The sequence below is a fragment of the Cydia pomonella genome, chromosome 18 (genome assembly GCF_033807575.1).
Source record: "Cydia pomonella isolate Wapato2018A chromosome 18, ilCydPomo1, whole genome shotgun sequence".
In the NCBI taxonomy this organism is placed as follows: Eukaryota; Metazoa; Arthropoda; class Insecta; order Lepidoptera; family Tortricidae; genus Cydia; species Cydia pomonella.
Genome location: NC_084720.1, coordinates 1873540 through 1888315, shown reverse-complemented (window position 1 = coordinate 1888315; position 14776 = coordinate 1873540). Strand labels below are relative to the sequence as shown.

The window sequence follows — 14776 nt, the reverse complement described above, 5'->3', positions numbered from 1 at the left end:
TGTAACATCAAATATGCATTTCGTAAATCCGAACTCTGCTAATAAACTTACCCCTGCCACTTGCTAACTCCAGTATTGCCAGGTAAGTCATTAAACATTACCCATCGCCTTGATATTAAACTTAGGTATTTTAAGAATGTTGCCAAGTTAAATTCATATTTGCTTACACTATTTGGTGCAAATACTAAAAAACCATGACAGTATTATTAATGAACACAAACGGGACTTAATCGCGTAAGTTTTAAATTTACCTCCGACGTTTCGAGGACGGCGTTGTCCCCGTGGTCTCGGAGAAGACTGACTAAAGTTGACATCAACATCTAGCCGCGCGAGTTTTTCGAACTACCGGCACTTGATCTTGTTTATTGTCTTGAACATTCTGCGCACTAGGGACGTTACTTTGTCGACACACAACACTAACGATATTCGATTTTTCGACTGTCGATATTCGTTCTCGCTTACATAAACTAATGACTGGATTCCATGTGGATGAGATCCCCAAACCCTCGTCCCGATTGAAATTGCAATGTTTTTTGATTTAAATGGCTTCCCGCACTTTTCTGCTGTAGATATGGCGATCCGTGGAAAGTATTTTAGGGTGCGACGTGATAATACGTGAATAAGTCCCGTTTTTGTTAGTTAATAATGTGTAAAAATCATGAAAATTGACAGTATTGTCTGAAAAGACAACTGGGCGTTTTCTAAAACAAATATTTAAAATCTGATTCTTACAAATCTGGACATTCTTGGGCTCATTCTATTCAGAATCGACAGCATTCTCCATCCTACCATTAAAAAAAGATGTTCCAAAATGTCCGTTCCATCGCGTTTTAATGTGGAAAAAAATCACTTGTGTCAACGTGACGTAGTGGAAACTACAATATTCATACTTTTTGGTATACTTCTTTAGCATCAGGATTGAATATACTACTAATTCTAAGTTGAAAGAACCCAAAAACACCAGGATCTGTAAGAATCAGGTCTTCGATATTTTTTTTATAAAAAGCTCAACAAGATTTGATTGAAATTTTACAAAAATTGTTACTTAATTTGATTTGTTATCATACTTTCAATACGTGGATGAAGATCGGGATTTATGGACATAGCCTTAGCGAGTGATAATTTCTTATTTTTTTATGGCTCACGTACTGAAATCAGTTATAATTGTGTAGGTATATTTTTTGTATTGACTATAAGATCCAAGTTTTCATTTGTCGCTAGTTATCCTGCTACAACCATAATTTAGGGAAAAGGATCCATAAAAATCTGTCAAAAATGTGAATTTTCTGTCATTCATTTTTAAATGACAAATTTTTGAGGTGTTGAACCACGTCCAACATCAAATAAATTTGAAATTGAAAGTAAAAAACTTTAAATCGACTGAAATTAACTTTGAAAAAAAAAGGTGGTCGGTTTTCGACATTAAAACAAATGCTGTATAAATATGTATTTTACAATTGTTTACTTGTTTATTTTTATTCTCTTAAGCACTGTAACAACTTAAATGTTTTTTTTTTCTTTGAACTTGGCTGAACACACATCTTGTATTGAAGATGCAACGGTTTTTATATATGAAGTTTATCAATATTAAGTATATATTTTTATAGTACTACTAGATCGGTACCAGTCCGAAATTATTAAAGCATACGTTACTTTGTGGAATTGAGTTAATAGTTAATTCATAAAGACGTTTCTTTGCTATCTATTCCTCCAAATAACGTGTCGGGTAATTATCACACCTTGTGAGGCATTGTTTGTCTATTTTTTATATTCTTATTACATAGCAGTTATTATTGATTACTTACATTAAGAATTAAATAATAATGAAGTATCGCTTATTGTTGCTTATTAATTAAGAATTTATTCGGCGGAATAGTAAAGAAAGGTCTTTACCGGTTTTGTTTCTAAAGTGGTTAGAAATAATTATTTTACCTTTAGGCCGCAAACTGGACGCACGCGGTCGTCCAAAACAGATTCATTCAATTCTATCAAAAATCCTGTCAAGTGTGGTTCAAAGTCGCCTTTACAAACATAGTCCTCATTTTTCTCTCTGCAAATTAACATTATTGAAAATATTTTGACACAATTTGCTGTATATCAACCACAGCTATGCTCATACGTTTGTGTTTTTTTTTTTATTATTACAAGTTACAAGCATTTAAAATTTTGCATGAAATCTTTTTTTCGCTCCTAATTTTTAATAATAAGTCGAAAAAAAAACAAACGTCGGGGTAGCTATGGGTAATATACATCAAATTATGTAAAAATATTTTCCAAAATGCAAATATCCACAGAGGAAAATGGGGACTACGTTTGTAAGGAGAATCGGCCATCCTCTTTCCTCTTAAAATTTAAGAAACAAACTGCCGCCGCTATACAATCGAAGCTACGCTCTCATTATAAAACGACTGTGTATAATAAAATGAAATTTGATATGAATATTCTATTTTTTATTTTTATTTATTTAAACTTTATTGCACAATACATGAAGAGTACAAATGGCGGACTTAATGCCAGAAGGCATTCTCTACCAGTCATCCATCAAGTAGGTAATCTATTTGATACTAGTTTTCGTAGTTAAAAATTTCAATAAATATATTTTAAAAAGAATACAAGTTTAACGTACAAATTTTCTTGTATTAACAACTTTTAGACACAAATTATTACTAGACATAGACAGATACATATTACGTAAATGTTCATGCCAAGTTTCATGTAAAATTAAAAGCATGTCGTTTTAAAATATACATATGAATGGATTATTTGCGGTGGGATAGTGTGTTTCTTAAGTTTTATTTTATTTTATTAGGTATAGTTTTGTGAGATACCAATAAAAATTAGGCCACAATGCAAGTGTTAAGAAATCGCATCATCTGTACAAGTTTTTCTGTGGCAAATAAAAGTATAAGAAGGTAAGTTAAATAACTTCTTTCTGAGAAAATAGTTCTATTTTCTTATTTACTTCTTTGTTTTTATTTTGGATTTTTACTCTAGTAGAGACCACAGACCCCAGAGTAGAGACCAGAAATTATGACCGAATTATGACAGTTTGAAAACGGTTGTATGTCATTTTATAGTTTTATATTAAATTTAATTTATAACTGACCTACTCAGACTGTAAAAAAATAATAATAAAATAATAATATATGGAAATGATAAAAAATATAGGACCTAAAAGTTTCAAAATTAAAGGTTTTTTTTATTTATTTCCAAAAACGTATAAAGTAAGGGTACCGTGCGATTCCTTACATTTTATCCAAAAAAATATTGTATGGCAAATATATACATAAACGCAATATTTAACCGACAAAATCGCAATTATTACCCGAGCCGAAGGCGAGGGTGGCAAACACGCGGGATGGAATGTCTTACGTTTCCTCCCGTGGTGCGCATACTATTTTCCTGCGGCAACTTATTTTAGCGCAGCGGGAGCAAAGTGTCAACTTTGCTCCCGCTGCGCCCGGAGGGCAGAAAAATATATTATTTTTTTAATTTCTTCAATGTTTATTGACAGATGTGTCAGTGGACTCGCTTGCCCTATGATTGAACAGAGGCAAAATATAAAACCATTCGATGAAATACCTGGACCATCGAGCGTACCTTTCTTAGGACCGATCCATAATTTTTTACCCGGAGGTGAGTTTTTCGAAATAATTGTTTGTTATTTAAAAGAAAATGTAATGACAACTTAACTGAGAAAATTGTATCTGAAAGGGTCTAGCAGGCTAAGGAAAGAGAAGTGGCCCCTGCGACGAATATCGAATGTTTATAATGTCATTTGTTGGCTATCTTAAAATTTATATTGAATTTATTTTTCGCATGGTAGTAGCTAATACTATTTGCAGTTTATGTGATTTTTTCCATAAGTGTACCTTTACAAATACTTATTGAAAAGAGCTGTCAAAAGAATCTCTGACATTTTAATAAATATTTTTAGGGACTTAAATATTTAAAAAAATCTGAGTTATACTCCTACTCATTCTTTGTAGCTATAAATTGGTTGGATTTCTCTACCTTATATAGTTCAGGAGAAAAACGACTTTGAAAACTGTGTCCATAAAATGACGTTTTTGACATTATCTCGGTGACGGCTCAAGATTAGGGGGCTGAAAGTTAAGGTTTCTATATTATAAGATAGCCAACAAATTACATTATAAAAATCCGATATTCGTCACAGGGGCCACTTCTCCTTTCTTAGCCTGCTAGACCCTTTGTATTAAAATAATTCAAAAGTTTCATTCAGTTGATTGTTTCAGTTTCATTCAGTTTCACAGCTGATTCCAATAAAAAAAATTCTTTAAAAAATTCCAATTGAAGAGAAACTAAATAATGCAAACGGAAAGCAGTATACCAAAAGCTAAATAAATGGGTCATTCTTTGAGAGTATGTCTGCGATTGCATTTAATTGCCACAACTCTTGATACAATTTGTATACCCATACAATTAGAACACAGACATATTTTTTGAGAATAACCGAAAGAATTCAGCCTATATACGTCCCACAACTGAGCACAGGTCTTCTCTCATGCGCAAGGCTTTGGGCTATAGTCCCCACGCGTAGCCCAACGTGAATCGGGGACTTTACATACACCTTTTGAGTTTCTTCGTAGATGAATGCAGGTTTCCTCACGATGTTTTCCTTACACCGAAAAGCTAGTGGCAAATATCAAATGATATGCCATACATTTGGAAATAGTACGATTATTTTACAGGAAAACTGGCAGGTTATAAAGGAGTGAAATTGTCCGAACGTCTTTACAAATTGTACGGGCCTATTGTGAGACTTGATGGGATTCTTGGCGGATACGATACGGTATTCTTATTCGATCCTGACGCAGTGGAGCATGTAAGTACATAAAAATGATTAACAAGCGTGCGGCCTTCCTGATAAAAAGCTGAGGCCGCAGTCAATGGATTATTGCGAAACTATACAAGATAATTTTATAATTTTAATTATATTTAGAACTTTGGAACTTTTTCATCAAGATAGGCACATTTTACTAAATTTTTTTTATTCCATAGGTTAATCATGAGATGTAATGTTTTGATAAGATGTGTGTGTCCCGCCGAGTTTCTTGTCAGTCCCATATTGGTATACCTTCTTAAATCTTAGGGAAGAATTGTGTCCCAATAAATTCTTATTTTATAAGATTATAAGAACATGTTAAACTACTTTTAGGGGACCTGTAATGACCATATTTTGTAAATATTGAATTTAAAATATCTTTTGGCACACGTCACGTGACCAAACTCGAAACGTCATTGAAGATTGTGATGACGTCACAACTCTCAGATTGACACTGTTGATAGCTAGGCGATAAACAACAAATGACAAATGTCAGTTGATAGTTCGTATCTTCTACGTGGGTATGTAGTTATGTGTCAAACCGTAAACTATGACGTCACACAATTTTCAAAGAGCATTGTGGGCGCGAAAGCATCTGTCAAAATATATTTTGTTAATTTAACATATTTAAAACCGTTTTTAGTATAAGAGTTGAATTTTAGGGCAACTTTTACTTAATATCGAACGCAATACAAGCATTTCAATAATTTGGAAACAACCCTATTTAGGAGGGATTTAAATCTTCTCGGGTCAGAGGTGTAGAGTTAGAGCCGGCGTAGCTTTATTTGACGTTCATAAGCGCATTGTAATATGTCTACTTGAAAAATAAACTACTTATCTTTAAGTTTACTATAGTTATTATTATCAAATTACAGGTTCTGAGATCCGAAGACCCGACTCCAGTACGACCTTCTTTGGAAACAATGGAATACTATCGCAAGAGATACAACAAGACTTACGATCCTAAACGAATTGTGGGACTTAATGAGTAAACATTTTTTTTATTCTAACTAATAATATGTGTCTTTAAAAACAAAGTGGAAAGATAACATAATACATAGATAAAAAACGTAACTGTGTATTCATAACACATCGATTTCTCTGTATTTACACGGGACACGCATACATCCACAACTGCTAATGGGCAAGTTGCAGAAAATTTAGATAAGTTGGAATAAACATCGGAAATTTCAAGAAATGTCATAGGAAATTAAATACATAAAATATATCAATAAAATCATTTATTGCAGACACCATTGATCCATATACATATAGCAATTTCAGAAACTTACGACGACGACATATCAGTATCCACAACTCAACGACCGGGCATTACTTAGTGCTGGGAAAATCGGTCATGAAGTCACACAGCCCGATTCGATCTTAAGATACGCCAAATATTGTATCTAGACCTAATATTTGACGTATCTTAAAGTTCGAATCGGGCGGACAGTCTGTCTTAGAAGGAAAGGGGCGAAGTGACGTAACCGCTTCTTCACAAACGTAGTCTCCATTTCCTCGTCGGATATCAACATTATGGTATATTCCTATCTATGGAGTGTGGAATTAAAAGGAGTGACATCTCTTATAGTAGAACTGTTGCAAAAATGTCCAGCTGTCAGCTATAAATAATAGTTCCAAATCTCTCCAGAGTAGCGCTAGAGTAGCTAAGAACCTAGGCGCTATTGACGGAGTGAAGTGCGCTGTCTATGATTTGATTTTTTTGTTCAAGTAAAACGTAGTGATTATATGCTCTTTGAAGTATTCTAGGTATTGTAGCGCCACCTATTTAAGGTTTTTGATGACACTTTTTGGTACACGAAAATTTATTTCCTTACCTCCACCTTCCGTATTCCTATCTGTGCCCGCCCTTCGTTTAATTCTACGATTTTAAAATTTTATTAAAAGGAGCATTGAAAAATTAGTAGGTACTTTTTTATCGCCTTAACTTTTATAATCAGGGCCCGTATATTTCATGCCGTTGACGGAAAAACGACGTCACGCTACATAGAGTATGATTCCAATTAGTAGGTATTTCCGTAATAATTAATCATTTGTCAACCTCTTTAGTTAACTGATATTCATACTTGACAATCAGTACAGAAACGTCTAAATGATTTTCATCTGATTGTCAGTCAACTAAATAAAGATTATTATTTTATTAAATAATCTATATTTTTGATCTTTGGCGGTGTATTTTATATAACAAGTATTTATTTTTCTACGCGTCAATAGTTAAGTTATCATTTGTAGTGTGCTAACTCCCTGTATGTTAAGTTACGTAAATTTTGCGTCAACGGCATGAAATGTACGGGCCCTGTTTATTAATATAAAAAAAAAAAAACTGAAAAAAGTCAAAGATAGCTATGATTAAAATACACCAAATTGCGCAAAAATATTTACTATAATATCAGTTCCAGATAGGAAAATTGAGACTACGTTTATATGGAGAAGTTTAGTGATCGTCCACTATCCTCTGAAGCACTCATCTCAAACTGTTTACAGTCATGGCGACAGTTGGAGAGAATTTAGAACAAAAGTGAACCCCATAATGATGCACCCGAAAACTATAAAAGTGTATGCAAACGCGCTGGAAGAAGTATCTAATGACATGGTGTCGAGGTAAGACCGTAATTTCATTATGTTCTGAAACTTTAAGTTGATGCACTATTTAAATTTAAATTTAAATTTCATATGCAAAAATATGAAACATTGAACGTTTTTGGCAATTAGAGACAAAGAATTGTTTACATGTCAAATATTGTACAAAATATGCTGATATTTGGTGAAACGGAAAAATACTCTTGCTCCGAGGGTCTGACGTCGGGCCTGAGATCGGGCAATAGCAAGTGTGGATGTAATTGGCCCTTATGTTTGTTCCGACTTGGTATTGACGATTCCATCTTCACCATTTAGATGGTTGGAAGTCCTCAACTGTGCGTTTCTCCAGAAACTTCCTGTCTTGTACAGTTAAACTGTGGAATGTACTGTCACTTGTAGTATTTTTGGACTGTTACCACCTTCAAACCTTTGAGAAAAGAGCATACTTTCATCTTAAATGCCGGCAATGCACTTACACCCCTCTGGTGTTGCAAAAGTCCATGTGCGACGATGATTGCTTACCATCGAGCGATTTGTTGCTCGGTTGCTTCCTGTATACTATAAAAAAAGTATATATATGCTAAAGGAGCGACATATTTGGTGAAACATTATCGTAACGTAACGAAACATTTCAAAGGAAATGGTACAAAAGTTATTGATGATATCTTTCACTGCTGTCATTATCTCAGAATATTGCGTTGAAGGGATTTCGGGACTTCTTAAACTGGGCCTACCTAATAACTATAGATTTGCGATGGTACCTATTTAATATCATTCATAATATGGACTTGTTTACTATCTGGCCCTCTTCACTCAACTGTGTATCATCCTGTGTCATTCTGAGGACAAGATACATACGCAGCATACTATGACTGCCATGCGTGTACAACAGTACAATGACGCGTTCAGGGTGCTGTTACGACTGCCGCGATACTGCAGCGCGTCGAGCATGTTCGCCGACGCGTATGTGGATTCCGTGGATGGTTTCCATTCGACGCTGCGCAAGCGCTGCGCCGCGACGACGCTTCACAGAGTGCACGACAGCCGCCACAGTCTTCTGGCCATAGTGGCAGAGAGATGGGATAGTGCATTAGTTAGGCACTAGACCTCCCAACATCTCAGTTTAGGTTTTTTATTTATTTTTTGTTAACGGCCGGTTAGCAATCGTCACAAAACTGAAGGTTGAAGTCAAACCCTATACATTTCGTCAGGAAAGTGACTTATTACAGAACTTACATAAGAAGTGCTTTAAAGTACAAGTTAAAATGAAAATGACCACCAAAATGCTAAGTTTACAGCAATTATGGTAAAGAAGTTGGTTTATATGTTTCAGATTGAGAACGATTCGTGAGGACGACCACAAAATCACGAAAAAACTCAACGTTGAAATGAACCTATGGGCTCTAGAGTCCATAGGCGTAGTGGCACTCGGCACCCGCCTAAACTGCTTCGATACAAATTTACCCACGGACTCTCCAGTCAAAAAGCTAATACAAAATGTTCACGACATTTTCAATATAGCTGACAAGTTGGATTTCAATCCAAGTTTCTGGCGGTTGATTTCGACACCTAATTTCTATAAAGCAATGAAAATTTATGAAGAACATGAAAAGTAGGTATAACTACTATTAAACTAATATTACCTACAACGTATTGAACCGGTACAGAGAACCAGTATTTTGCGCCATGAGTTGTTTTGGCAACAAACTATAGAAGCGGAGCATGAATCTCGCGACCTAAACGCGTAAGCTCATTTCTGGCGCTTACGGCGTTTTGATCGCGTGGTACAGGTTTCTATTGTGACAATTTAATTGTTTGGTATGACTTCTCTATAGTAATAATAACTCAATAGTAACTACTAATGTGTAATAAATAATTAAATAAATCTATAGAGTCTGTCTGAGCTAACTTTTGCACCAAATGTACTTTACTGAGGAAGCAAGTATGGAAATAGTGACACTGCTATAATTTACACGGACTTTTCTAATTTTATACAGCTAATTAAAATGAAATAAATTTAATCTGCCATTTCAGATTAACAAAATATTTCATTGATCAAGCAATAAAAAAAATAGAGGAATCAAAAAAGGATTTGGCAAACACTTCAAATTCTGAAAAGCCTATTTTGGAGAAATTATTAGAAATCGATGTTGAAACAGCTCGTGTCATGGCCTCTGATATGCTGATGGCAGGAATTGATACGGTTTGTTTCATTTTTCACAAAATTATTCACCACACCACCGCGTAGAATATATACTAACTGTAAATCAAATTAAAATGAACGTTACTAAATATCATCACTCAAAAGTCAATTTCACCAGCTAACATGACGAACCAAGTCAAAATTTGCATCAGCAGGCTAAGCCTTCTTCCTCCTCGCGTTGTCCCGGCATTTTGCCACGGCTCATAGGAGCCTGGGGTCCGCTTGACAACTAAATGCAAGTATGTAAGTGCGAAAGTGACAGGCATAGTGGCAGGTGATAAAATGCAATGCAACCATGGTACTACCACAGATTACTACATTATTTTGGATAAAATGCAACTTACTCATCAGTTTTTGAAGTATAAAGATAGCCTTTACGAGCTAGTTGTACTGGTTTGGGATGGAAATTTGAGTATTTTTTCATTTTCAAGACTATCAATTGTCATTTCCAGGCATCAAACACAGTACTCGCTACATTGTATCTCCTCGCAACAAATCCAGCAAAACAGGAGAAGCTTAGAGAAGAAGTGCTGAGCAAGCAGTCAAGGAAACCTTACCTCAGGGCGTGCATCAAAGAATCCAGGAGGATGCTGCCAGTAGTCATCGGAAATGTGAGGCTGGTAGCTAAAGAGTACAATCTGCTTGGATACCATATTCCGAAAAACGTAAGTTATGGGGCCCACTGATTACCAGTTCGCCGGACGATATCGGCCGGTCGGTTAATCGCAAAAGCTGACAATCCCGAACTGACAGGCCGATATCGTCTGGCGAACTGGTAATACAAGCATTTGTAACGTAGTTATGTGTGTATGATGACGACGATAAAACTCTGACATTTTTATAATATACTTTAACTTTAAAAACCAAACTAGCCACAGACATGGTCCCACAAGATGGATCTCGGGGCAGAGGAAGACCAAAACGGACCTTGATACATTTTGTACAAAGTGGAGGGAGTGTGCATTGGATTGGACCAAGTTGTGGGAAAGAGGGGAGGCCTTTGCCCAGCAGTGGGACACTCTTATAGACTAATAAAAAAACTTTAGCTAAGAATTTTGCGAACTAAATTTGGTATAAAACACTAAAAAGTTTAACATACTATTAAATTAACTGCCATCAAACCGCTTCGCAGTTTGGCAGTACTATTCTGATGTAACACATAATTATGTACCGTGTATTATGAGCATAAATGATTAATAATAATTAGAGTTGGTTGGTTGGTTGGTGGGTTGGTTGGTTGGTGTTAATTTCGAGTGTTGTTAAGTATGGCGCGTATGGTATATGAATGCATTGTCATTGCGAAGTCGGTATAAACTTAGTGAGGTAGACTGTTTTCCATGACCCAGTTATGTGCAACTTTTCAGTGGATAATTTGTTAGGTATTATTTTGTATTATTTTAATTTTTGGGCCTTTAGTGTACCTACCTAAAGCCTGGACACTGGAAGCGGAGCGTTCGACGGGGCGTGCAGCGTTGCGTCGGGCTCACGAGTAATTTGATCAGCGTACACTAAGGCCGCTCCTGTACGTTGACATTTGTTTGCACGCCGCACGCCAACTTGAGCGTCCACTCAGGCGTTTCTGTGCCTTACACTAACTTATGACAACAATTATCTATTGTGGCGGCCCTTTAAAGTGCATTACTAATGCCCGTTGAATCTAGGAAATTCCATATTCTTTACTTACCTTTCTTGTACTTAAATACCTCACATTACACCTCACGCATTTACTTGAGCTCAAGTCACGATAAACGTCATTCGCAATCTGTACTTCCTCCTTGCATCGTTCCTCAATATTGAAGGTCATAACCTCCCTTCTGCATCACTTCCATGGAGAAAGATAGTACGGGAGAAAGTGATATAATCTATACAAACGTACCGTGATCAAAATAGTTATTGAAAGCAACTTTTTTTTCAGAGTTTAGTTTTGTTCGCGCACCAATACATGTCAAGCATGAGCGAGCATTACCAGAAACCAGATGAGTTTCTCCCGGAAAGATGGCTTACGGACAAGGATGATCCTTTACACCATGGCAACACCCATCCTTTTGTAACGGCCACATTTGGATTTGGAGTTAGAATGTGCTTAGGTAAGCTATAATACATTATTCAGTTATTATTACTACATTATTATAAAGAAGCCATACCAAACAATGAAACACAATCGTAACCTGTAGTAAGCGATCAAAACGTCATAAGCACCTTGAAATTCATGGCGCTTACGCGTTTACTTCCATAGTTTGTTGTCGGCTGACAACAGAATCAGTGTTATCTTTGTCGGTTCTATACATCGTAATAATAGTTCAATGTAATACATAAGTAAAGTAAGACATAAACTAGAAGGTCTTATCCCCGAAAGATGGCGTACGGACAAAAAATGATCCTCTGCATCATGGCAACAACCACCCATTTGTAAGTTGTAACAGCCACTTTTGGCTTCGGTGTTAGAATGTGCACGGGTAAAAAATCTTAAGGTGCTATAGGTTCAGAGAGCAAAGTTTTTAAAAATCTTACCACTTTTTAAATATAAAAATACGGTTTCCAAAAATGTAATTAGCAAATCTTGAGGATTTTTTTGAATTGCTGAAGTCCCTATTCAGCGATTCGAATCCTGATTTTTTGACTGTCGCTCTTCTTCTTCCCAGCGTTGTCCCGGCATTTTGCTATGGCTCACGGGAGCCTGGGGTCCGCTTGGCCACTAATCCCGAGAATTGGCGTAGGCACTAGTTTGACTATCGCTCGATAGAAAAAAATCACGAACATTTTAGACCTATGTTCGTGATTTTTTTCTATCGACTTCAAAAATTTGTAACAATTTATGCACAATAAACTAAACATATGAAAATTGCTTCTAAAAATGCTCAATTTTATTTTTGAAGGAATTCAGCGATTATTTTTTTCTGTTTTAAAACTTTCAACAAACTAAATTTTAAAAACATGATACCACGGTCTAGCACGCACATCCCTCTCTCACGCTTACGTTGAGTGAGAGTGAAAGAAGAACACATACATACGGGGCCAGCTAGCGGACATCAAGGTATTTCTTATAAACCTTGATATTTTCGTTCCAGGTCGCCGCATTGCGCAGTTAGAGATGGAAACCATTGTGTCCAAAATAATAGAAAACTTTCAGTTGGATTGGACGAGTGACGAACCGCTTCACATCGCCCCGACTTCCCTCAACTATATTACAGAACCTTTCCATTTCGTATTCAAAGACCTATAGAACCAGAACCTGTGGGGTCCCACTGCTGAGCAATATGGGATAGAAACCATCATGTCAAAAATAAAAGAAAACTTTCAGTTGGATTGGACAAGCGACGAACCGCTACACATCGCCCTGACTTCCATCAACTATATTACAGAACCTTTCCATTTCATTTTCAAAAATCTGTTGAATCAGAACCTGTGGAGACCCACTGCTGGGCAATTACGAGATAGAAACCATAATGTCGAAAAAAAGAAAATTTTCAGTTGGATTGGCCGAGCAACGAACCGCTGCACATCGCCCCGACTTCCATCAACTACATTACAGAACCTTTCCATTTTGTTTTCGAAGATCTGTGTAGCATCAAAACCTGTTGAATTAGATAGAAACCATTGTGTCAAAAATAATAGAAAACTTCAACCCTGAAAACTGAAAAAAAACATAGGTGTTTCATATTTGTATAGTGTATAGTAAGTAAGTTAACTTATTCATTGAATTTAATTAAGTTTAACATTTAAACTTTTTTTTTTAATTGGGCAATTTTTCATATCCATTTATAATTTTTATTTAAGAGATTTTAATTTTAATCTTGATTTAATCAATGAAATTCTCAATCAATTAAATTTTAATGTCTAGATTTAATCGGTCTTAATTTTTAATATTAACATATTATAAGGATCAATGTTATTTGCAGTAAATGATTCAATTTAATTTAATAAACCGTTCACTGACATTCACCTAATTCCTACAGTTATTCCAAGAATGCCAAATGACAATGATTTGAGATCATTGTTAAGAATTGCATCATTTCAAGTCTATTATCTGTTCAGCAGCATGTGCTCTAGACATCGTATCGCAAAGGTCATCTAAAAATGCCGATCAAGTTAAAAACAACCTTAACACAATGACTTAAAGTTCCTTTTCGGACGCTTGAAAATTGCTTTTTAAGAATGAAGCGTATAAAGAAAATTGAACTCTATGAACATGAGTTAAGGTCGGAATTAGAATGAGACTGTAAGAAGGATAAGAAATGGTAATTGTTAACAACTGAAACGTGCGCTTTTTGGCACCGAAATCGTCATTTTCAAGCACAGATCGATAAAACAGTAGATGTGTTAGTTAGGTGTAAATATGTCAGTAACTGACTGATATGTAGGTTTTTTTATCCACTCCAGAGGAGTTACATGCGCGTGGCCGATCCTAACACTCCGCATCCTCGTTGAGCTCTGGCAACCTTACTCACCGGCAGGAACACAACACAATGAGTAGGGTCTAGTGTTATTTGGCTGCGGTTTTCTGTAAGGTGGAGGTACTTCCCCAGTTAGGCTCTGCTCTAGATCTGGAATGACATCCGCTGTGCTGTGCCCTACCACACAGAGCGAGATGACATTCACAGTGCCCATACCTCTCTTTTGGACGTAGTTTAAGGACATACCGGGGTCCCATCAGGTATATATTTATGTACAAGGAAAATAAATGTAATTGAAAATCTTCTTAGATATTTTTTTGTTTGATTTACCACTAAGAGCTACCCATATATAATACGACATGGTATATTAATGTTGTTCAAATACAAAAAAGATAAAAAAGTTTTGAGTTATTTCTGAAAAAAATTACAAGAAATAAAGAAAATTTGTGACCGCGCTAGCAAAACGCCCCACTTTATCGCTTGTCATAAGGACTACGGAAGGTGGAGATAAGGAACGAAATCTCCATTTACTAAAAAGTGTCATCAAAAAACTTTAAATAGATGGCGCTACAATACCTAAAGTATTTGAACAAAAAAATCAAATAGACAGCGCAATTCACTCCGTCAATAACGCCTAGGTTCTGACCTACTCTAGCACTACTATGGAGAGATTTGTAACTATTATTTATAGCTGACAGCTGGACACTTTTGCAACAGTTCTACCATAAGAGA

The 14776-nt window shown here is 35.8% G+C and overlaps 1 protein-coding gene across 2 annotated transcripts; it reads left to right on the top strand.

Moving 5' to 3' along the window:
* Positions 1-13421, top strand: LOC133527643 (cytochrome P450 CYP12A2-like). 2 transcript variants are annotated; one of them, XM_061864742.1, is made up of 10 exons: positions 1-82; positions 3515-3636; positions 4713-4846; positions 5722-5834; positions 7352-7468; positions 8781-9059; positions 9482-9650; positions 10103-10315; positions 11566-11737; positions 12719-13421. In XM_061864742.1, the coding sequence occupies exons 2-10, from the start codon at positions 3540-3542 to the stop codon at positions 12871-12873; spliced, it is 1449 nt and encodes a 482-aa protein (XP_061720726.1). In that variant the 5' UTR covers positions 1-82; positions 3515-3539; the 3' UTR covers positions 12874-13421. The 2 variants fall into 2 exon arrangements, with proteins under 2 accessions (XP_061720726.1, XP_061720725.1); XM_061864741.1 differs by lacking the exon at positions 1-82 and adding an exon at positions 2225-2912.
* Positions 13422-14776: the final 1355 nt, after the last annotated feature.